The 26,278-nt window shown below is 38.0% G+C and overlaps 1 protein-coding gene across 35 annotated transcripts in view; it reads right to left on the bottom strand.

The window, feature by feature from the left end:
• Positions 1-26,278, bottom strand: part of RIMS2 (regulating synaptic membrane exocytosis 2) — a 791,243-nt gene that overhangs the window by 162,042 nt on the left and 602,923 nt on the right. The window contains exon 28 of one of the 35 annotated variants that reach the window (XM_026663617.1): positions 13,944-14,033. The exons of the other annotated variants lie outside the window; for them this stretch is intronic. Within the exon in view, the coding sequence (XP_026519402.1) occupies positions 13,944-14,033 (90 nt within the window). The remainder of the gene's footprint in view (positions 1-13,943; positions 14,034-26,278) is intronic. 35 annotated transcript variants of the gene reach the window in all.

Genomic DNA, 26,278 nt, shown 5'->3' with positions numbered 1-26,278 from the left:
GCCACAGGGAGCTGAGGGGCTCCATGACTGCAGATGCTCCAAGTAAACAAAATGACAATATATTAGATATTCAACTCAATGATTCCACAGAGTTTAAAATCATCAAATTTTGTGTAGACCTGTTTCTAAGCCGACCTCTGCTCTTTGATGCGTCACTTTTTTACCAAAAATATTCGGCTTATGAACGAGTATATACGGTAAATTTTAACAATCCAACAGTGTCATCATCAATTAAGTGAAACAATTTTTAACAGTACAAATGTATTGTTATTATTCTGCTTCTGTTACAAGACAGAATGTATTAGAAGCCCAATATTAACACAAGCCAGGCAGGAAAATAAAAAAAAAGTTACTTGTTTACTTGAGGACATCTGTCAGCTGGTGTCTCAAGAACTCAGAAGATTTTGCCATTGGTAATATTTTACTTTTTGATAATGGCTGATTCGTAAAAGTTCTGTAGCAGATAAATTAATAGTGCTATTAGGACTTCCTTCTACTGATGGTTAACTGAAAGGGGTTGGTGTGTTGCCATGCCATAACTTTTAGTGAGTAATATATGAATATTTATAGCAGTTTCCTTTTAAGAAGCTATGCCATACATCCCAAAAAGTAGAGTTTTAAAACTCTCTCTCTCTATTTCTTTTAATCTAATGAATTAAATCTTTGTTGATACAATTTATTAGCATCTGAGAGCAAAATTATGGGGTGAAAGGCTGTTAAATTTGCATGGTAGTAACAGCAGTTGGTTCATTTACGTAGTCATTGCTTTGTTAAGGAACTAGCATTTATTTGGATCTATTGTTCGTTCTGATGTGGAACAATACTAAGTATAAATGCTTATTGCACAGAAATTAGGAAACAAGTGAGTGTCTTCTACTGAATACATTTATAAAGAAAAGTAATGCCCATTATTATACCATAAATTTGAATAAAACAAAAAAGTTAATTGATTATTCTTTTATCTTGTTCTGACACAAAATTCTGTAATGTTTTTCATGACAAATAAAATGTGAATTACTATAGAAAAGTATTTAATTAAAGGTATCCATCTCAGTTCACAAACAACTCTATCTGAAACTTTGCATATTACTGAGGTCGAACTTTGTTTAACCTGCCACAAGGCAGGATAATTAGATTAGAATCTAACTAATCAGATATGCCCATATTAAACACTAATGGTAGTACAGGGCACAGAAGTAAAGGGCAAATATCTTCCCCTCTGGGCAGATTTTGATTCCAATATTCTTTGCTCCTCACATTCACTGATCTTCCATTGTATCTTGAGGCTCAGCAGCCTCTATGGATCCCAGCTCTGCAGTGCTTCATTGCCTGATGCTGTCCTCATAATATAATTAATTGTGTGTAGAAGCACAGTGTCCTGTTCAAAATCCTAGAACATGGAGAAAATTCTAGGAAAGGTATGATTCAGGATTTTGTATGTCTCATAAATGCATTTGACTAGCACACATATAACTGGATGAGGAGAATAGAGGCAAGTGGTACCCCACCTCCAGGACTCAAGAAAGGCAGCTGGTCCCTGAGGCCATGTGAACTGTGAAAAGGTGGGTATAGTGTAGGTGATCTGGGAGTAGGTAAGAGCAGGGAGATAATTATTAGAGAAGGAGTTTGGAGAATAGCAGTCAATTATAACGAAGTGGGAATAAAAATCAGGTTTCAGTATAATCTCCCTGTCAAACAGAGACAAAACCAAATAATAATTATTTTAGCCCCTCCTTGTAGGTATACTAAATCCAAGACTCAGACTTCCAGTTCTTTTCCCAATTATATAAGATCCTTACTACTAAAGGCTAGTTCTTTAAATTTCAGGATCATCCACCGACAATCATTACAGCAGACTGGACAGCGACAGAGATTTTTTGCACAAAACAATAATTAAAGTACTATGATGTAAAAATCCCCACAGAGAACAAAGAATTGGAATACTGTATTTTGTAGTTTGACCTTTCAAAGTAAATATATGACTAGATAAAAACAGAATAGGAATATGGAGAACCTACAGACACTCCTTCACATAGATAAGGGCAATAGATAGAAAGGAGGTTGAGAAACACATAAAAGAACAACCTTTAAATAATTTGGGTAGCATTGTCTCTGTATTGCATGAAAAATATCCAGTGTGCATCAATCTTACTGCTTTACAAATCTCAAGAGATATAACTGATCACAGAATATAAGAAATACAAATGAGAAATGCACAAAGACTGCAGTTATGATTTTGTTCCTTTAAACCAAGTTCAGATTATATGTTTATATAAAAAAACAGAAAGAATTTTCAAACAGTCTATTGCCATTACACACTGAGGGGCTTTTTGAAATCCAGTTAATAAAAAGTATGTCATTGAACTGGGCTGAGAAGATGGTAGATAACTCCCACCAACAGGTCATCTAATTTAAGTTATTAAAATTCTAATTCTGCCTCAGAAAATACATTTTTCAGGGTATGTTACCACATTTATATACAATCTACTTGCAGTATAGGGTATATTAGCTATTTTGAATAGAAGTAATTGCTGTCAGAAAGTTGATCTTTCTGGTCTAATCCTACTCCCAGAGATGTCAGTGGACTCAACTTGGGATAGAATCAGGCCTTCCATAGGCCTATGATAAGAGAGTTCACAAGAATTCTGTCCAAAGCAGCAGTCAGAAATGGAGCTAGGAATAACTATACACAAAAAGTAGTATGAAAAAGAATGCGACATCAGACAGTTGGTCTGTCATGCATACAGAGTCCAACAAGCCAGATGTGTGGTATGCTGTAAAATTCCTTCCTGACCTCTGTATAAGTTCCATTTAAACTCAGAAGCCCAAGATTTCATTATAACTGTCTCCTATGCAATAGCACCACAGCAGCAATCAGCATACAGACCCCTGATTTAAAAGGAGACACGTAGATGGCAGGACTTTTTCCTATGAGAAGTCCTTATACTCTGAAACACACTTCCCTGTCAAGTCTACTGGAGCCTGGATGTGTTTCCATTCATAGAGGCCACGAAAAGTAAATCTTTTCATGTGGACTTTTGACAAGGATGTGTATTAAGGGCTGCAGGTGGTTAGATATAGGAGGGGGTCTTACATTGATTTTACTCAATTGTTATTCTACTCTGAATGATTTGGGCTGGGCAGTTCATTTGCATTTCATATTTGATTGTTGCTGCTGCTTATTTGAAGTACTATAACTTAGAGCTGTGGGTTATTAAGAAATCTAAATAAATATAAAAACCAATAAATTAATGGAGTATTTGTTTTAAGTTTGCTGCCCTGGAGCAGCAAGAAACCACTGAGTGGTTTTTGATAATGCCCTTTCTCATTCTGAGCAGAACGGGGCAAATAATTGTTTTTTTTAGTTTAGATTTTTTTAGTTTATTGGCAGTTCTGAAACATTGAAAAAATAAATGTTGGTGAAAATAATAAGTAAATTTCAGGTTGACACAAAACATTTAATTTCTAAGCATTTTTAAAGGACTTGATTCACAAACTGACTGGAGTAGTAGGTGGCATTGCTACTGCCCTTATGAGCTTTAGCCCTCACCAGGGATGGGGGAGATCCAGGTTCAATTCCCCCACTCTGCCTAATGTGGAAAAGGATTTGAACAGGGATCTCCCATGTTGCAGGAAAGTACTCAATCTCTCCTGTGGAAGCTGTTCCACTATTTATAAATAAACTTAAATAGCCATTGGAACCAGGGCCGGCTCCAGGGTTTTTGCAGCCCCAAGCAGCAAAAAAAAAAAAAAAAAAAAAAAAGCCGTGATCACAATCTCTACCACCGCCACTTCAGTCTTCGGTGGCAATTCCGCGGCTGGTTCTTCGCTCTGAGAGGGAGCGAGGGACCTGCCGCCGAAGAGCCAGACGTGCTGCCCCTCTCTGTTGGCCGCCCCAAGCACCTGCTTGCTGGGCTGGTGCCTGGAGCCGGCCCTGATTGGAACAGGGACATGAAGTTAGGTCTCTCACTTCCCAAGTCAGGTGCCTTAACCAGCAGGCTAGAGTCATTCTCAGACTCTTTCTCTCTCTGGCCCAGTGACTAATTATTTAGACAAAGTGGAACAGTTCAATGGGAAAGATTAAGAGAGACCCATATCAGAATATCCCATATCCCAGTGGCTAGGGCACTTTCCTGTAATATGGCAGACCCATAGTCAAAATCCTTCTCCACATCAGACAGACAGGGGAACTGAATCTGACTCCCACATTCTAGGTGGATGCCCTAATTAATGGGCTGACACTAATCAGGGGGCTGCTGCCACCACCTCCTCTGGCTGTTTTGTGAATGGTGCTTCAGTCCTGAAATATATATAGGCCAAAAATATTATTCAGCATGTCAAATTTGGGAATAGGTTTGGTGTCTAGAAAAATGCATTTTTGGTGAATTTACTATTTGCCAAAAAAAGTCGCCAGCTGTAATTCTGAGTACTTTAGTCGAGCCAGCTCTTACTCTTCCCATGTTAAATAATCCAAGTTTTTAAAATTGCTCCTAACATGTAAATCCTGCTATAAATTTTAATCACCTTCACTTTCTCTCATGACCTTTTCAATCTTTGCTGTACCTTCATAGCTTCCTCTATCCATAACTTCTCCTCTCTTTCCCCTGTCATGATCCAATGGGCATGGTGTTAGCAATGAACTCTTTTTTCCTTACAATTTCTGATCCCTACCTCTTCTCTTTCCCACCCATTTCCTTTGAATCCCAATCCATTGTGTTTTCCTTTATCCTCTCTAAGTGGACATTATCTGCTCTCCACCTTCTTTCCCGTCAAGCATTAATGGCTGGTGCCCTTTCTTCTCATTACTCTAAGCTGCTATTTTAGTACTAGGTAATTTCAGTTTCAGTATCGGTTACCGTTTTGATTCTCCTGCCTCTCCACTTTCTTCCACTAACCTCCATGTTTAATCACCAATTTTGGATGGGATTTTTCCCCCAAACACTGCTCTATGTATAAATTTCTTCTGATCACCATTTGCTCTTTTTCAGTATTGCTCACTTCTCACTTCCAATCACATCCACCATTTGTATTCTTCGGTCTATCAAACTTTCCAACTTTTCTGCTGCTGTGTCCTTGTCCCACTCACTGCTACTGATGCCACTGTTTCTACTTTCAACTCTGTGCTCTTCACTCTCCTCTGACAGCAATCTTCCAATTGTTTTAATCCCTAACCTTGACTTTTCCCCATCATTCATTACCTCCACATGTTTCTGAGCTCTCTGCGCCTGACTACACTGACTTCCTTCTCTCTTCTCTCAATTTCAATTTCCTCCATTCTAAACAAATTGATGTCATCTCTCTGATGGACTTCCATGACACCAATCTCCACTTAGAGTTGTATTCTTACATGGATTCTCTGTGCAGTCTGTGGGGAAATATGTATGTCCCCCTCTAGATCAGGGCCTACTCCCCACATATGGCTCTGGTACTCCAAAGAGGGCTTTCTGTGAGAGCCCAAGAAGGGGAGATGGTGCCACAGAGGCACAGACCTTCTCCTTCTATATGTGAAGAACTTCCACATGCCTGGATCATGGGGATGACTAAGGACACCAGGATTTAGTCAAATAAAAATAATAAACTTTCTTAATTCAAAGAATTAAAATTTGGACACTATATTTCAGATATGTGATAAAATGTTAGGATGATACCTATTGTATTATTTTCGATCTTGTTTTTGCAAATGCAAGCATCCTATTTTCCATTTTAATTGTTGCTACACAATGGACAGATAAACGGTAGTCTCATTTTAAAATCCTTGTGCGCGATATTTTCTATACACAATTGGGAAATACATCCAAACCAGAAGAAACCATTTAAATGCAATCACTAAATGTACTGAGCTATCCATAATGACAGGTTTCAGAGTAGCAGCCGTGTTAGTCTGTATCCGCAAAAAGAACAGGAGTACGTGTGGCACCTTAGAGACTAACAAATTTATTTGAGCATAAGCTTTTGTGGGCCACAGCTGTAGCTGTAGCCCACGGAAGCTTATGCTCAAATAAATTTGTTAGTCTCTAAGGTGCCACAGGTACTCCTCTTCTTTTTGAGCTATCCATGACTCCTAAGATTTCTGTCCCTCATGATCCTCTAAGTTCAGACATTCAACATATACAAATTTAGACTATTTTTGTGAATGTTCATTATCTTTCTCTTATTCTAGCTAAATTCAGTCTACCATTGTGCTACCTCTTCTAAATCATTAAAGATACATTAAACAATATTGCTCCCCAAAAATGATAATTGGGACTCCCAACTTTTAACTTCTTTGTACGCTGAAAGGCAGAAATCCACTTCAATTACTCGTTGTCTTCAATTGCTTAATTGCTTTTTAATAAATGCTAAGACTTTCCCTCCCACCCGGGGATTATTCATGTTCCTTAATTGTGGCTTGTAAACTATGAATGCTTGTGGCAAGGTCTACATCTTTGATTAAATGCTGCAATTTCCTTGACAGAGAAAGATGAAGGAAACCAGTCCTGGTTATTGCTGTACTTTACCATATAACAGCAGGTAGAGATACAACAGGACCCTGATTGCCCAACTTACTAATAAAAACAGGGAGAAACCCAAATATCAGCTTTGTCATCTCACCTGGATATTTTCTGAATCACTTTTATCGTGTCTGGATTGAGCTTTAACTAGCTAGGCCTCATTAAATCCCCAATTTTGTCTGGACACTGTGAAATCTGAAAGACTGCACAATCCATATAATCATTTCTGTGTCACATGTTACTCATATCACTGACATATTACTGGTTTAGTAATCTAAACACTTCAATCTCTCCTCCAGTTGCTTCACATACACATTGAACAAAAAAGATAAAATAATGGGGACCTGCAGTATCAGCCCAAGAGAGCTGTTGGGATCAGATGATACTATCCTTTAGTCTCTTTCGCAGAGTATAGACCCCCATCACCCTTTCACAACTCTTCATCTATCCTTGCCAGAGAGTACAACAATATCAACAATACATCATGAGATATAGTATTAAAGGCAACTGACAGATCTAAAGTAAACAACTGGCCACTTAGTTTTTGTCCATTGTCAAGAGAGCATTGACAGATGATCATCGATAGATCAGTTCTGTGTCTGTATCATTATTAGTTCTAAAACCAGGGGATCCAGGAAATCTGAGAACCAAGAGCTTCTTCAGCACAACTTTACCAATTACCTTCTCGAAAAATGGAACAGTAGAGATAGGGCGATACTGGCAAGATTACCAGCATCAAGATAGACCAATCTGGGCATCTTGCCCTACTTTATTTCCATCAACATAGGGTATACCTATTCTCTGCCCACATACCACTAACTTTTACCTCACACTGTTGAGAGTAATAAACCAGGAATAAGTTACTACCTCTCAATGCAGAGGACTATGCCCAGTGGTTAACATTGCTCCCAAACATGACCTCCACTCATACTTAATGTAGAGAGCAAAAGACTGAGGCTCTGTCCCTTTCCTTGCACTGCATAAGAAAATAGAGGATTCAAGGCCTAAGAATGTGATTCTTGACACTGAAACTCTAGCCCACCTGCCTTCATGCTTCATCCATCATAGCTCAGAAGGAAGCAGGGTTTACAGCAGAAGCCACTATATCAATAGTTAAGGACAAAAGGTGACTACTGTATTGCATCAGGTTGTTGACTCAGTGGTGCACTGACTGTGGAACATTCTCTCACAGAGCCATGAAACCATTTAAAATAAGGCACCACATTAGCCTTGAGTTGTTATGGTTCTTAAGGATATATTGCTTACCTATATCAATATTTCTGCCATTCTGCACTTAATTTCTTTCAAAACCCCTAGGTAAATACTATCTACTCTTGGTGATTTACTGAACAATAGCCACCAAATTACCCCATAACTTAGAGATTTCAATTTATGTTAAAAACACCATTGATTTACCATTAGGAATACCTTAGGTATAGGAATTTCCCCATCTTCTTCTATGGTAGAGACTGATCCATTTAATTCCTTTCATTTCTCCACATTTTTATTATAATCTTCACTTGTCCACAAATACCCTTGCTAGACTCTAAAGCATTTCTAGTCAAACATGCATCTGGCTTCTAATGCTTTTATAGGCTTTCTAAAATTATATTTCTTGTGATTTTGAGCTATTTCTTTTTATTTTCATCTCTTTACCTTTTTACTTACAATTTGCCCTCACCTGACCCAATTCATGATTCACTATATATATATAATTCAACTGGGATTTCTAGTTTTAAAAAAGATGCTTTATAAACAACAATACTATGTTCCACGTAGGTTATATTGTCAACTGCATCCTGCACAAATTGGACTAGATTCATTATGCCAGAGCTGGCTATGGCACAGGGTCCGTAGCAGTGGAAAGTCCATCAGGAGGGGGCTGCAGCAGTGCAAGGTGCCCACAATCTCCCCAATGCCAGCAGTCCTGCAGATAGTCCAATGTAGCCTCAAAAGCGGATGGCCTGGCCAGGGACTTTGCTGAATTAGTGGCTCCCTGTTGCAGCCTGTGCAGCCTCAGTTCCTAAAGAGTTCTTGGTAAAAATTAAAGCCACTCCTACCTAGAGGCTGAATCCCATCTTGGAAAGTTTCAGGAAATCTGCATCCCTTCTGGAGTACAGGGGTTCCTGGCAAGATTACTCCACTATATGTATATATGGCAGGGTTGGTGATTTTCTAATGGCATACAGCCTCTACAGGGGCTTCTACACCACCCCTCCTCTCAGCTGTAGTGCACAGAGGGTGGGCTGAAAAAGGGGGATAGTCACAGTGCTCCTATGCTGTCCCTGTGCCGATACTGGGCTATAGCTTTGATCCATTGTAGCCATTAGCAGTAATGTAAATTAGAACAATCTTTAGGTTATTTTATCTTGTCAAGCATTGGCCTTGCACACAGAGGCCAAAGGATTGCGGGTGTGCAAAACATGAATTTTATGCCACTTTTGTTCCTATGCAGTTTAGCTAGATCTTTGGCAGTTGTGACCGTGGATGTCTGAACAGACCATGTGCACTCTCTGGGACATTCTTCAGATCAGGTAAAAATATTCCTGAGACCAACTGACAGATTTTGGAAAATATGACTCTACTTCAAAAAAATGCTGTGTAAAAATGACATCTTCTTACTCCTCAGATCTGCTCCCTGGGTGTATTCTGAGTGTTGCCTGTTTCCTTTCATGACAAAAGTAAGATTTTCCTAGTTTTTACTCCTACTAATAGTAAAGAGACAATACAGACAATAGGGAATGTGAGCTACATTCTATTCTATTCATGTATTAACAGAAATACTTACTAAGCTCCAAGTACAGGGCCACGTTATAGTGTGCCCTCACCTTGAGGATGCCCCCTCGTGCCTGGGCACAGCATTGCAGGGGTCTTTCCTCACTAGCGCCTCCAGTAGGCCATCTGCCTTTGAGTGCTACTCAGCCCTCCAGCTGAGAAGTGTCTAGTGCAGACCCCTTCTGGGGTAACAAAGTCCTAAAGAATCAATCTGTCCTCTTGTCCCTGGGCTAAGCTAAACTCTTTCCTGGGGTCCCACTGCCTTTCCCCAGAATCTGTATTGATCACTTTCCTGCCCAGCCTACGTCTTCCTGAGGCCTCTAACCTCCAAATATCTTTGGCACTGGGGAAAGGCAGTGGGACAGGAGCTTCACAGGAGCTTGCATGAACTCTCTCAGTCTATTTATAAGCCCCACATGCCTGTTGCGTAATCATGTGACCCTTCTTTAGTTCTTAGTCCCACCCTCTCCAGCTGACAAGTAACTATCTAATTTCTAACCAGGTGAAATAAAAGTGACTAAGTGGGCTCTTAACCCTTTCTTGCCTGTGATGGGGGTTTCACCCCATCAAAGGCCAACACTGTGCAAACCCTTTGAAGGTAAGAGTAAAATGTGTCACTGACAGCAGAATTTGACTTACCAAACTTTGTCACTGGTAATGATGCCTGAGAAGGAATGAATCTAGCTTGATTCTCACAGCTCAGGTTAAGTTTACCAGACTAACAGTTAGAAAAAAAATATCATTTGTATCTGTAAAAGAGCAGAACTGAAATGGAAATCACTGACACACAATAAATATAAAACCCCACAATCTGTCTTTTTAAAAGCCACTTTTCAGAACAAAACCACCTTTTAAGCCTTGGCTTGAACTATCTTTCCAGACTGTTATTTTTAAGTCATATTCCTGTAGACACCTCTTTAAGGTTCTGACACAATATAAGATTTTGTATAATAATTAATTTAAATCAGGGGTTTAAAGATTCTGTAATATCACGGTGATATGTGTAGAATCAGATCCTAAATAGATTAGATAGAATATATAAGATAAAATAGATAGCCACTGCTTGGGAAATAATACATAGGGGATCTTATCCAGATTAATTTAGTGAGTGTTGTTTAATCTCTTCATACAGAACAATATCATTCAGTTTAATTCTATCAGCCCATCTTATAAAAATGTATGGAAAATAATGAAAGCATTTAAGTTTAGATCATTACAAAATTAGTCCCTTTTCATTAATGATACTTTCAGAATTGATACTTACATCATAGCTATGACAAAGACCTGGCTGAGATCAGGAAATGAGTTTGTGTCATTTAATGGTTATGTTCCACAAGTTATATTTTCTTTCATTATCCTAGAAATAAGGCCATTTCAGTGGTACAGCACAGGCTGCTCTACATCATTTCCATCTCCATTACTGTATTTTATCATCTTTGGTAAAGTTTGTTTAGATTTCTGACTGATTTTCTGCTGAAATCTCTATTTCTCAAATGTGATGTGCTATATAAGGTGCAGATCATCCTGATTGTTATTCATTCCAATTACCTGAAATAGTTATCTATTTTTTCAAACATTTTTATATACACATGCAGATATATTCTGTGAACAACATGCAGATGCTATCATTTTTAAATTTAATTAAAAATATTTCTACTTAAAACACATTAGAGATCATATTCTTGTCCTGGTTATTTCTGTAGGTTTTATCTTATTTTCAGATTACTTTTTGCTACTATATCAAATCTTTTATTTTAAAAAAGTTTCTAGCATTTATTTATTTGTGCAGAAAATAATCGGAATGTGAACCAAGTATAAACTGATGCAGTGCAGTGTTAATGAGTCTACAAAAAGACAACTTGAAAAAATGTCTTTCAGAGAAGTGTGAAGTGTCTCATTCATCAGAACAAATTGTTGATTCTGAAATCTAATTTTTGGCAATGTAGTAATTTTTCAGTGCTGATCAACAAAAACATTCAGCTCATGTGCTTATCCAAAATTTCTGGATGCAGAAATGGGTGTTGAAGGGGGGACCAGGGAAAGTTATTATTGTTAATTACTAAGATGGGGAATTAACAATTCAAGCCTCCCCAAAAATCCAAGTGAAGAAGTTCCCTGATCCACAAGGGGAAGGAGAGAAAAAGTATCTCTTCCCCAGTACCAAAAGCCTCAATCAATTCATGGATTCAAAAACCCAAACTGCATGCCACCATTCTTAATCTATGTCCCTTAATGAAACTACTCTTTATACAGCTGCAAAATCCTCCTGCTTCCCCCTGACAAATACTACAATGCAATTATGTGTAATCAATAAAAATTCTGTGTCATACTGAAATGAAAATTGGAGGCAATTAAAAACTGGAAAGCATTCAGTAATTCCATAATTGTACTGATTTTCATATCAACCAAATCATACAAGGAATAACATACTGACTGAATTATTAATTTTTATATTTAACTAAATCTCCCTGGTTTTCAATTTACTGGGAGTTGATCTATGATCAAAAGATTATATGAGCAAGGAATATGCATGGCTAACTGGCTTCCTCTTCAGCAAACTCCCTGAATACAAATTCTCTTACATCATGAGTTTCTCACTCAACATCTCCCCTCCATATCTAAAATTTGTTGCATTCCTCCTCAAGAAATCAGAAGACTGGGACCCTCTCTCAACTATTTTTTTATCACCAAAATCTCAGAGTCAATCTCAGTCATCAGTCAATAGCAACACAGTTACTTGCAATACTATTTAATTCAACCAAACATTCTGCAGATTATTGTAGTCCTCCACCTTGGTCACGTGACCACCCAAGTTAGAGGACTGAAACAATCTGCTGAGTGTTTGATTGAGTAACAGTGTCTAATGTGACTGCTTTGTTATTCACAGGGGGAATCCCCCAGTGATTGGCTAAGCTAGCTTTAGAGCAGTGTTGCAATAACAGAGTAGTGCAAAGCTGCTCAAATGCAGCCCAGAATCTGGTCTTACATTTTTAAAACCATTGACGGGCTTCCTACATGCAGCTTCACAAACCTTGGTCTGTATTTCACTCCTAACCATTCTTTACACTTGTCTAGCATTTATTTTTTATCTGTCCTTCTCACTGATGTGAGACCCTTCTCCTCTGCAGCTCCTACCATTTGGAACATCCTCCACTATTTCTTCACCTTTCACTTTCTTGGCTTGTTTCAAATATGGACATCTATATTTTCTCCCTGCTATTGATTTCTCTTCATGTCTAACATCTGATGCTATTAATTAAAATTTAATTTTGCAAGTGCAGAGAATTTTGAGCTACAGTATGTTCAAAAGATGGTATGTGATGTCACATATTGGATTATATTAATAAGGTAACCCAGCATTTTCTCATATAACATCTTTTTTAACATACTGTATCTCAAAATGCTCTCTTGATTGCAGAACTAAATGGTTAAACATCCATTTCATTTATTAATTTAAAACCTTTACCAGAAGATATATAAAGTGTATATTATGTTCAGAATATTTAGCAGGCTCATATATTCAAAATTGTTAAAAACAATTAGGATTATTTTTCCAAAAATGTGTATGTTTTTACCCAGCTAATTTATTTTAGAATGTATATTTTATATCTGGGAACAGAACTCAGTTAGAAAATGCATAGGACTCATTTTGATGGGTCTTAGTAAGTCCTTACAACGACAAATCCCCCACTGAAAAGGACTAAATAAAAATGGAGTAAAACTCTCCCAGGTGGCGCATAGCAGTCACCCTACAGACACTAACAACTCTGTTGCACAAAGGCCAATCCTACAAACCTTTACTTGCATGAGTAGTGATATAACTGACACCTGCCACATGTTGTTTATTCTCTCATGCTCTCCCCAAGGGAGAAGTGTGTGCTGTGTAGTGTCTTGTTTGGGTATGGTGTTTGTGTTTAGAAATGTGCCAGTGAGGTTTGCAATAGTCATTAGTTCCTGGGGTATTTCATTCCACAGTCTTAGACTAGCTCCTGAAAAAGTTCTGTCTTTTGCACAGATAAGCTTTATCCATATTGCAGGTTATGGTACACAGACCTAAGTACATTCTAAACTCTGAGTATGTGAGTAGACCCATTGAGCTCAATGCTATGCACATCTCTGTAGGATTGCGGCTACATTTCCAAACCCAGATTTAAGAGTTCCTATCTTGGATACATGCAAAGAGTGGCACTGGAAAGACAGGGATGGTTGAGCCTTGTTTATGCTTTAAGCAACATCTGACATAGCAGGAAGGATTCTGTTTCAGATCTTGGGGAGGTGAGTGTCCCACCTCCTTATATGCAGTGTATACCTTGGTTGGGATTAACCAAGATAAGGATTGGCAGAACTCAGACTTGGATTCCTGGGACTCACACACATATATAAATCAAAATAGAATTGAAACTGAAAAGCAAGCTAATGCTAATATTAAGCCAAATTATTTCTTTTTCTAATGCATGTGCAGTCTAACACAATTGCTTACACAAGTGGATCTACTTTTGCTAATCTAAAACAGAACTGTGTACAACACTAAACTAAATGGTCTCTACATACTAAAAATTTCACACCAAAGTGAAAAAATAAGGTACATCAAGCACACACTCATTACAAAAGCATGAAATGTAATGCAATGCTTCTATAGTCTCATGCTTTCATGTGGTTTTCCAAACCCTGACAAACCTGGCTCAGAATGGTGTTTCTTTTTCGGCAATGGTTTGTCATCAGTTATTGTACCATTCACCTTTTTCTGCTGGTCCTCCCATGTAACTTCTAGCATAAACCAAAAGAAATCAGAGCTTGTCAGAAACATTATGTAACTTCCATTATAAGACACCTAACATCATTTGGAACAGCTTAATCTAAACAGGTAAACTGTAATTGGCAGGCCAAAACTTGAGTTCTTTAATTACTTTTCTTTATCAAATGTCTTAAAATACAGAATAGGACATACAATGTATATTAATCCCCATACAATCTACCAACTATTTTGGTTGCTCTCTCTGCTATATTTAACATTTTGAATAGGAAAAAATGTATATTATCGTGCAGTGGTTCTCAACCAGGGGTCAGGGGTCCGCAATCAGGATTCAGGGGGTCCGCCAAGCAGGGTGGTATTAGACTTAATGGGGCCCAGGGCAGAAAGCTGAAGCCTTACTGTATAGGACTGAAGTCCGGGGTCCCCTGTGTTGTGGGGCCGTGAGCAATTGCCCTACTTGTTACCCCCTAACACCAAGCCTGGCTTTTATATGCAGAAAAACAGTTGTTGTGGCACAGGTGGTCCGTAGAGTTTTTATAGCATGTTGGGCGGGCCTCAGAAAGAAAAAGGTTGAGAACCCCTGTTATAGTGCACAGTGATTGTTCAGTTTTTAAAGATTAGTGTGTTTATAATCTACAGCGTTTTAGGATATTTTTATATTTCTGTAAGTTAAAAAGACCTTTACCAAAAATATTTTGGTAAAAAAGGCTTTGCAAATCTATAATTCAAACAAACAAAGAAAAAATGAAACCATCAACTATGTATGTTTCTTTTCAAATCAACAGCGTATTTTTAACAAATACATTATTTGAGTTACCTGCAGTATCCATTAAAATATTTATGCCAACTATAGTTGAGGTTGCCATTTTAACAAAATCATAAATATTTAGTGTTTTAACTTACAGTTCATGATAAAGCTTTGGGTTTGTTTTTTTTCCCATTTGGTATATTAAGGGTAATATATCACTCAATTAGCACTCTCATAATGTGTAAATAGCCTCCAGACTCCTATACTGTGTAAATGAGCATATCCGACCTGAACACCAAGGTAAGTTGTCAACAGACGCTTATGTACCCTCCGCCATCCAGGACACCATTCTCTTGATTTAGAAGGATTCTGAAATTTCTTTCTTTGGCTGTTATAATATTCTGGGACTAAAAGTTTACTCTCCATCTTTTGCTAGGGTTAAACTAGCCTCAGCAATCTCCTTTTTAGGTTTTAACGATTTTTTAACCTAATCTCTTACTAAAGGGGAATTTAGACTCATAGACTTTAAGGCCAGAAGGGACCATCCTGATCATCTAGTCTCAGCTCCTGCACATCAAGGCCACAGAACCTCACCCACTCACTTCTGTAATAGACCCATAACTTCTGGCTGAGTTACTAAAGTCCACAAATCTTGTTTTAAGTCTCAAGTTACAGAGAATCCACTCTAGTTTAAACCAGCAAGTGACTCAGGCCACAGAGTAACATGAAAAAACCCCAGGGTCTCTGCGAATCTGACATGGGGGAAATTTCCTTCCCAACTCCAAATATGACAATCAGTTAAACGCTGAGCACATTGGCAAGATCCACCACCTAGACACCTGAGACGGAATTAACTGTAGTAACTCAGAGCCCTGCCCATCTAGTGTCCTATCACCAGCCGTTGGGGATATTTGCTAATAGCAGTCACAGATCAGCCACCAACTATTGTAAGCAATCTCACCATACCATCCCCTCCATAAAGCTCAGTCTTGAAACCAGTTCGTTTTTCTGCCCCCACTACTCCCCTTGGAATGCTGTTGCAGAACTTCACTCCTCTGATGATTAGATATCTTTGTCTAATTTCAAGCCTAAACAGATGGCCATTTATATCCATTTGTTTTTGTGTCAGCACTGGCGCTTCTTCTTCCCTGGTATTTATCCCCCGGATGTATTTACCGAGAGCAATCATATCTCCCCTCAGCCTTTGTTTGTTTAGGTTAAACAAGTAAAGCTCCTTGAGTCTTCTCTCATAAAGTATGTTTTTCAGTCTTCTGTTTATCCTAGTAGCCCTTCTCTGCACCTGTTCCAGTTTGAATTCATCTTTCTTAAACATGGGAGACCAGAATTGCATACAGGATTCCAGATGAGGGCTCACCAATGCTTTGTATAACGGTAACAACACTTCCCCACCTCTACTGGAAATTCCTCACCTGATGCATCCTAAGACTATGTTATCCTTTTTCATGGCTGCATCACATTGGTGGCTCAGTCATCCTGTGATTGACCAATACACCGAGGTGTTTCTCCTCCTCTGCCACTTCCAACTAATACTCCCCCATCTTATAGCAAAATTTCTTGTTGTTAGTCCCTAAGTGCATGAACTTGCACTTTGCACTATTAAATGTCATCCCACTTCTATTATTCCAGTTTTCAAGGCCATCTAGATTTTCTTGTATGTTATTCCGGTCCTCCTCCGTATTTAGGGAAATACTCCCAACTTTGTGTCATCTGCAAATTTTATTAGCACAATCCCACTTTTTGTTCCAAGGTCATTGATGCAAATGTTCAATAAGGTTAGTCCCAAGACTGATCCCTGAGGAACTCCACTAGTAACTTCCCTCCAACCTGATAGTCCACCATTCAGTATGACCTGTTGTAATCTCCCCTCTAACAAGTTCCTTACCCACCTTTCAATTCTAATATTAATACCCATCTTCTCCAATGTAACTAATAATTTCCCATGTGGAACTGTATCAAATGCCTTACTAGAATCCATGTAGATTAGCTCTATTTCATTTCCTTTGTCTAAAAAATCAGTTATCTTTGCAAAGAAAGAGATCAGGTTGCTCTGGCACAATTTACCTTTTGTAAAATCATGTTTATTTTATCTCAATTACCGTTTATCTCTATATCCTTAACTACTTTCTGTTTCAAAATTTGTTCCAAGGCCTTGCATACAATTGAAGTCAAACTAATGGACCTCTCATTTCCTGGATCACTTTTTCCCCCTTTCTTAAACAGGTACAACCCCCAAATTTACAGATTCATTAAAAATCCTTGCTATTTGACTTGCAATTTCATGTGCTAGTTCCTTTAATATCGGCCTAAAGAGTTGGATAGCATTATGCCTCTGATAAATCTTTGTCTTAATTTTGGACTATTTGGGCATTTGCTTTGCTGACCCAGCAAATCATTTGGACTACTCACACATGTTATTCATGGGTATGTTTACAGGATCACACCCACAATCACCAATGGGGAAAACTCATGAGAGTAGTGAAGCACATTTCCCACTGTGTAATCAATTTGCCATAAAGGGGTATTATTCCACACTTCCATTGTTATTATAAAGGAGGACGAATACACCTTTCTGTCAAAATGTAGAAAAGCACCTGTACACATCCTTCAAGCCTTCTGATCTGATGCTGCTCCATTTCACTTTTCAATATCAGAAAAGCAACCCAAGCCTATTATGATGACTATATTACTAAACAGATTCTGTAATTCTCTGGTGATATAATATCTAAATTTAACTTCTGAAAATTCTGGAAGTATTCATTTAATGAAATGATCTTCCCCAGTTCTATCTATTTCTCTCCTATAAACAAACAGTGACTTAATCTCACCAGAGTATATGTACAACATCTGTAGTGCCATTTGAACTATCAATGCAATGCTGATAAAAACTAATACCGCTGGCATCTATGCTGATCGTTGGACACATCATGGAATGAAGAATAAAGTGTCATGTAATCTGACATTATCAAAAAGAGTGGTCACTATGGAAGTCACATCACAACACATATTTTGATGTTATACACATAACACTGAGGATGTTTTGAAGGCCAAGACTATAACAGAGTTCAAAGAAAGAACTAGATAAGCTCATTGAGGATAGATCCATCAATGGCTATTAGCCAGGATGGGCAGGGATGCAAAAGCATGCTCTGAAGTGTCCTAGCCTCTGTTTGCTAGAAGCTAGGAATGGGCAACGGGATGGATCACTTGATGATTACCTGTTCTGTTCATTCCCTCTGAAGCACCTGGCATTGGCCACTGTCAGAACACAGGATATTGGGCTAGATGGACCATTGGTCTGACCCAGTATGGCCGTTCTTATGTTCTTAATTTATGCTATTTTGGTGTAGAAAAAAATCAGTATAGGTAACAACTTACAAATTGACACTAAGGCCATACCTAGACTAGCAAAGCAGGTTGCTTTCTAAAATGTATTAGCCAACATGCTTTAATTAACAAGATTTTAAACAGTACTCTGTACCTACTATAAATAAGACAAGTCATGTTTAAATATGTATTAGCTGGTCACGGTCAACCTCAGGAGGGAGCCTACTTTCGTAGTATAGATATCGCTTATATAGAAGATGATGCAAAATGTAAAATTCCATGTTCCATAACGACTGGCATTTCAATTTTAAAGCTATTGCATTGCATTTATGATCAATTGTTTCAAGGCCAAGTAAGTCTGAAATGATTCTCTAAGATCAGATATGCAGACATTCTCAGAGGCATTAAAATAGATTTTTTTTCCAGTAGTGCTGAGCATCTACAGCAGCACCAGTTGGACTCATCGCCCTCATTAGGAGCTGTAGGCACTCAGCATCTATGAACATCAGGTCATTTATCAAAGTACCTAACTTTATGCACCTAAGTCTGAAAATGTTATCAGAAGCCTACAGTCCCTGTGGACTTGGCTAGCACATTTCAGTTCCCACAGGGGACCACTAAAATCCCACGCTACTGTGTATATGAAGTACATTAATGTTGGATATTTAACCAGACAAAATAAAAAAGAAGAAAGTACCACATGGCCAAGTTAACTTGGATGGGAGAACTTTAGTTTTTCCATTTTCTTTCATTTTAAATTTGTAACTTTGTTAAGTTCAACCCAAATCTTCTGAGGTACTGCAATCCACCATGCCAAAGGGGGTGTAACAATGATGGATCCAGCCAATGAAGGATTTTCTTTGCTTAGTGGAATTCATAGCAACTCCTATGCCACTGGGCTAGAGGATGTTGTCATTAAGGGGGCATGGATAAGATATCCCTGACCTGAATGGTTTTGGGGGCCTGATGGCAGCTCATGTAAAGTAGACCAACCTAGAGGCTTCTCTTGTTCATGCTAAGGACAGGACTGGTAGATAGTCAGTTGGCATAAAGATGGCATACAGCGACCTTTGATCCCACCTTGACCTGCACCAAATGCAGCTCAGATGCACCCCAGCATCTGGCCCTTAACACTGCATTATGGAGGTCTCTCCATTTAGGACCAAATCCAGAATCAAGTTCCCACACCAGCTAATTGAACTTAGCATTGGGCAGAGGGCTAAGGAAAATATGGGAGGCATCTTCCCCTAAGTCTGGAATGGCTACAGAGCTACTATTCAGTCACTCTATTCAGCTATTTCAAAACAATAATGTAGTGATGCACCCAACATGTCCCCCCCTGCAAACATAGGCTCTGAAGGATGCACATAGCAGCAGATCACCTGTCCTCTTCTTCCTGTGGAGCTGAGCTATGTGCTATATAAACAGTGTGGAACCCCTGCACATTTCTCCAGAATTATACCCACCTCTTATGGAACAGAGTAATGCCAGTTCTGCTACCATATGATCCTCTATGCACACAGTAGCAGAATTTTTGCCTCAGGTGAGTAAAATGTTGGTTGGTAGTGGCATTACTACTACTACTACTAAGAAAGAGTCCATTTTAGCCATTTCTTGTTTGAAAAAAAAGGTATAAGTAGGTTCTCACTGAACCATTTCCTGGACTCCTGTGAAGCTCTACAAAACATGTCAACGAAATTCTAAAAGCTTCTAGTGCTCTTTCTTCTGTTTAATACTATCATTAGTCATGCCACAACTAATGATAAACTGAACTATTTTATTCAGCTAACTAGGCAATAGTTCCTTAACTGTTCTCCTCCTCTCTTCTCCAATGAGTGCACATGAAGTACAGACAGTATATAACAATTTGACCATTTAGTCTCTGTATCAAGTGTTTGATTTATGTTTACAGAAGATCTAAAATCAATGAAAAAACACACAACAGAGCCAACTTAGATTTTGTGGGGTCCTGCATCAAGTAGAAGATAAAATCTTCATTCAGAGTTCTATAGCCTTCAAAAGCAACTCTGGGGCTAGGATGATTTGACAGCTGGAGAGATCCAGGATGCTTACTATTAGCCATGGGGGATGCAATCATTGACCCTTAGTATTCACTGGGTTTTCCATGTCTTTACTCAATATGCAGTGTATAACACTCTCTTGGCCATATCAAAATAATAAATGATAATAACATGTAGATCCTTGGACTTTGTGACTGCCTTTGTCCATGTCCTTGGCTACTTCTTAGCACCCACCAGTCTTGCACATGAGTTGGGATGATGCAAGACTGCAGTGCTAGTGATGATGGAGCAAAATTGCAGGGTTACTGAAGCTCTGGATCTTTCCTATGTAAGGTCTCCCCTTTCCATGTGTTTTTCAGCAGTAGGGGAGAAAATGTCCCTCGGTAAGCTAAAATTATATGTTATTTACCCTGTGCATACACTATTTTTCATGCACTTTCCATTTTATCCCAATTTCCAATATTTTAGATTAAATCCACTCTCTCTGAATCTGTTTTTATCAATTCAGTTCCAAATTTCTAAAATTTCAATTAGATCACCAGAAAGTCTTCGATTTTCTAATCAGAACAAACTTAATGTAGTGACCTTTCCTTACAAATGAAAATCCTGAGAACTTCTTTCTATTCCTCACACTATAAGATGAATCCCCCAAAAAGGAATTACAGTCTTACTAATGTATGGAGATGACTACTGTAAAAATTAATCAAGGGTGACTCTGACTAGTGACTTATGAAATACAAAGCAGCACACTGAAATACTGTTAACTCTATTACATAAATTGTCAAAGGCAGAGAAATTACATGTAACATCAAATGCTCATGCACTAATAGAGTAAGAAAGATGAATGATGTGAAGTAGAGATAGATTTATTAGGCCATCAAAAAGACCTGGTCCACATTATACAAATTTTTACTTTACGATGAAAAGTCCTCTTTTACGAGGATGTTACGTTACGAGAATGAAAAAAAGCCAGTGTTGTCAGTACATATGCACACTTTAGGGCAGATTCTCAGCTGTGCCAGAGCACCACTTGGCATAAGAGTGGGAGGAGGGCAAAGGTGGCTTTAAGACACTTTTGTGCTTCCCTCATATCTGAGCCAGCAAGAACCTATTATACTATCTGGAACAACTCCAATCCCACCTTCCATCTTAACATGCTGCTCATGCCAAGAAGGTCAGGAAGGCATGGCGTAGACCCAGCTGTGTTGGCTTTATGCCAGTTTAGGACTCCCTCACACCAGAAGAATCTGCAGCTGCCCCATCAGAACAGCTTTCCAGACCCTTTGTACTCAATATGTTATATAAATAATATTTCTACACTGTGTCTTATTAAAATCTAATGATATCAAAATTTAGTGAAGATAACACAATTTCTCTGGGTCGTGTCATACACCAGTTTGTATTCAGTCATGTTATAAACTCTGAAAATAGGATTTTATAATGGAAATCCTATTACACTTTTAACCAGAGCATTTCACCCATGCAATACATTCACCCAGCAATACTCAAATATTTTTATGTCTTACAGTGCCCATCAACAGTTGATAATTTGGCTACAAGTTTTTATGGATTATTCAATGACTCTTCAATGTCTATCCTAGGTAGTATAATACACACATACTGTATACATTCATTTGCTATACGTTTCATTTTGCTATCAATTTATTACCGTGTTCTTTGTTTAGAGATTATTACAAATCTGATATTACAAAACTTATCATAACTCATTTATGTAACTATTTTTATCTTAGTAAGCCAGATTCCTAGAATTAATTCCAGAATGGCATAGCCTGTGTAAAGCTGCAATTTGATACCACCTCAAGGAACCGTTTTTCTTTCTTTTTAAAGACTCATCATAGATCGTGTGTTATCAACTAGTGCCTTTTGCAGGAGTTCATTGTTCTAACAAAATGTGACTTTGAGTGTCAAATAACTTTTCATTAAAAGAAATCAGTCCATAAGGTTCAGATATTAAGAGCCCTTCTTCCTACTCTCTTTATGTGTGTAAATAATTCTGTGTTCATTTTTAAATCTTTTCTGGCATTTTAGTTTTAACTATCTTTAATGTTCTAGAAAAACATATACAATACATGCTCTCCCAATTGTTTATTGTTCTGGCTTGAACTTCCTTGTTGAGTATATATGTTCTGAAAACAACTTGTACTTTGTACCTCCCTGTGACTGCAGTGGAAATGTATATGAACAACACTTACTAAGGCTCATGAAGAGTTTTAGTGTAAATCCTTTGGGCACTAATAAAAATAGAGCCACCTGTCTATATTTTATATTATTACTATAGCTAGTATTCTAATACAGTTTAGTTTATTTTTTTCCTCCAGTTGTATTTTCTTTGACAGACTTTGTATAATTCAATTATTTGTAGTAGCAAATCACTTGGTAACTTTGGGAATGGAATGGGAATCCTTATCACAATACTCTCTTAATGCAAATACCATCCATGTCTGGTTATTTTTTTAAAAAAATAATGTACTGTACTGGTGGTTTCTTCCATTTTTGAAGGGGGGGAAGTGTATATAGACCAAGGGTCGGCAACCTTTAGAAGTGGTGTGCCGAGTCTTCATTTATTCACTCTAATTTAAGGTTTCGTGTGCCAGTACTACATTTTAATGTTTTAGAAGGTCTCTTTCTATAAGTCTATAATATATAACTAAACTATTGTTGTATGTAAAGTAAATAAGGTTTTTAAAATGTTTAAGAAGCTTCATTTAAAATTAAATTAAAATGCAGAGCCCCCTGGACTGGTGGCCAGGACCCGGGCAGTATGAGTGCCACTGAAAATCAGCTCGCGTGCCGCCTTTGGCACGCGTGCCATAGGTTGCCTACCCCTGATATAGACTCTCATTCCTCAAGAATTTAAAAGAAATTACTTATGTACCATTACTCAAACAAAATACTTAGCTGAACACTACTTGCATCACTGCTTAATTGACATCACCTCTTCCCAAAACCAAAGTGCATTGCTATTGTTAGTATAAATATTATTGATTTTGCCAAATATTAAGAAACACTAGATACATTTCATAAAAGTATAAAATCAATAGATTTGAAGTAGTAATTTAACAGGTAAATGGAACTTTCAAATTATATGAATATATTTAAATAACAATGAGCAAATATTAGAGAGACAAGTTGGGTGAGGTAATATATTTTATTCAACCAAGTTCTGTTGGTCAAAGAGACACTGCAAATGAGCAAATGTGTTGTTTTTAAGCCAACACTGAGATTTTTCCTTACAGCTGGGTAGGTTTTTAAATATTATGACTCTGTTTTTAAAAGATAGAAGTTTTGCTCCCTCTTCTGGTTACATGCACATAACACATTAGAAGCAAGTATGATGTAGCAGGCCTAATGGCCTGATCCTGTAGGCCTTACTTAAATGAGTAGTCCTGTTAAGCTAACATGAGTCATTTTGGTAGGTGAGTGCTGCAGGATCGGGCCCCAAATCAAAATTACTGTTTAATTGCTTTTGGTTTTGTTTTGTTTTTGTGTGGGGGGGGTGTTGGAGGGGGGGGGTGTTGGAGGGCGGGGGGAATGGAGGAAGAGGGAGGTTAAAAACCAAACATCTTCAGAGTCCAACACTGCAGCCCTAACTCCTACTGAATTCACAGACAGGATTGCCTGAATCTCGACAGAAGGACTGGGCCAACAGTCTCCATCAATGGACTTTAATAAAACATCTGACAGTTAGTAGTCAAAGAATTTTGCAAACATTGTAATAAAGAAATTTAGAGAATTATGGACAACACAAATGTGGAACAAAATTTCTGCTCTGCACTACTTCAGATCTCTGTTGCTATATTCATTTTGCATTCAGCATTCTCACAAATGTCAGTGAAAGTTCCATGCATGGACTGAAATCGGAATATGCAATAAAGACCCACACTGCAGAATGCAGAGGTTAAGTTTCTACTTGGTGCGGATAGTTGTTAAACAATGTAATACGTAAGTGGAATCTGTATAAAAGACCTTCTCTTACAAATTCTGAAAATATAACATTGTTATTAATCTATCTATATTTCTTGGCACATTTGAGGGACTATTTCTGCTACACAACACAATTCTGCATCTTTAGTGTTTATGATTAATCCGTTTCTTCATGAAGTTTTTGCATAGGTTCATCTACAACCAGAAAACTATAGATTTTGTTCAAACTATTTAAAATACAATGGTTTATACATGTTATTATATTTACAAGGTTATTAAGACTTTATATAGCTATCATATAGTATATGGTAATGATTACAAGATCTCATTTAAAGCTACATTAAGCAAGACAAATCTTGTCATCTATAGTGCATACTTTCCTAGCCGAATAATACTTTCATACAGTAAGCTGTTCCTGCTTTACTGAAAAAAGTGTGTTCTTAATAAAGCAGTCAAGTTTAGCAAATCACTTAAGAATTTCTTAAGCAGAAGGACAATTAAAATTAATCATTACATGACAATGCAGCATGAATGCTCATGAAAACCAGGAACTGGTTTGAAGAACAGATACCAATTAATAGAAAAAACTCAAATTGCTTATACAAAGATGATAAATGTATAGATTTGTTACGCAGAAAGCCTTGTGTACTTCTCAATATCATGGTACCTACATATTTACTAGCTGAGACAAAGGATAGTTTTATTATTCAGATTTCATCCAATCCGTGCCTACAGCAAAAAAAAACCCCAAGCCATTGCTTTCTAAATCATACTTTTGGGAGAGATAAATCCAAGCTAAAGGTGCCACTACCAACTGTGACACAACCTGGAAAAACCTGGATTGGAGGGAGATTCCCACACCTGAGCCATTCTTTTTAAGTGACAAATCAGAGGAAATGTCCCCTATTGAGGTGTCATTAGAGGAGGTTTTGGAATAAGTGGATAAACTGAACAGTAATAAGTCACCAGGACCAGATGGTATTCACCTAAGGAACTCAAATATGACATTGCAGAGCTACTAACTGTGGCATGTAACCTATCACTTAAATCAGCCTCTGTACCAGATGACGGGAAGATAGCTAATGTAATGCCAATTTTTAAAAAAGGCTCCAGAGGCAATCCCAGCAATTACAGGCCGTAAACCTAACTTCAGTACCAGGCAAATTTGTTGAAACTATAGTAAAGAACAGAATTATCAGACACATAGGTGAACATCATTTGTTGGGGAAGAGTAAACATGGCTTTTGTAAAGGGAAATCATGTCTCACCAATCTATTAGAATTCTTTGAGTGTGTCAAAAAACACGTGGATGGGGGGGGGAGGGGATCCAGAGGATATAGTGCACTTAGACTTTCAGAAAGCCTTTGACAAGGTCCTCACCAAAGGCTCTTAAGCAAAGTAAGCAGTCATGGGATAAGAGGGAAGGTCCTCTTATGGATCAGTAACTGGTTAAAAGATAGGAAACACAAGATAGGAATAAATGGTCAGTTTTCAGAATGGAGAGAGGTAAATAGTGGTGTCCCCCCAGTATCCTTACTGGAAGCAGTACTGTTCAACGTATTCATAAATGATTTGGAAACGGGCTAAACAGTGAGGTGGCAAAATTTGCAGATGATACAAAATTACTCAAGATAGTTAAATCCAAAGCAGACTGTGAAGAGTCACAAAGGGTTCTCACAGAACTGGGTGACTGAGCAACAAAATGGCAGATGAAATTGAGTGGTGATAAATGCAAAGTAATGCACATTGGAAAACATAATCCCAACTATACATACAAAATGATAGGGGCTAAATTAGCTGTTACAACTCAAGAAAGAGATCTTGGAGTCATTGTGGATAGTTTTCTGAAAACATCTACTCTACAAAGTTAACAGAATGTTAGGAACCAGTAGGAAAGTGATAGATAATAAGACAGAAAATATTATATTGCCTCTATATAAATCCATGGTACACCCGCATCTTGAATACTGCATGCAGATGTGGATGGCCCACCTCAAAAAAGACATATTGGAAATGGAAAAGGTACAGAGAAGGCAACAAAAATAATTAGAGGGATGAAACAGCTTCCATATGAGGAGAGATTAAAAAGACTGGAACTCTTTAGGGAGATATGATAGACAGGGCCGGCTCTAAGTTTTTTGCCGCCCCAAGCAAAAAAAAATTTGGCTGCCCCCATCCCAGCCCTGGGCTCCCCCCCACA

This window comes from Terrapene carolina, unplaced genomic scaffold (genome assembly GCF_002925995.2).
Source record: "Terrapene carolina triunguis isolate 2854851 unplaced genomic scaffold, T_m_triunguis-2.0 Scaffold58, whole genome shotgun sequence".
Classification (NCBI taxonomy): domain Eukaryota; kingdom Metazoa; phylum Chordata; order Testudines; family Emydidae; genus Terrapene; species Terrapene triunguis.
The sequence above is the reverse complement of the archived record's forward strand: the minus strand, read 5'-3'. Positions and strand labels throughout refer to the sequence as shown.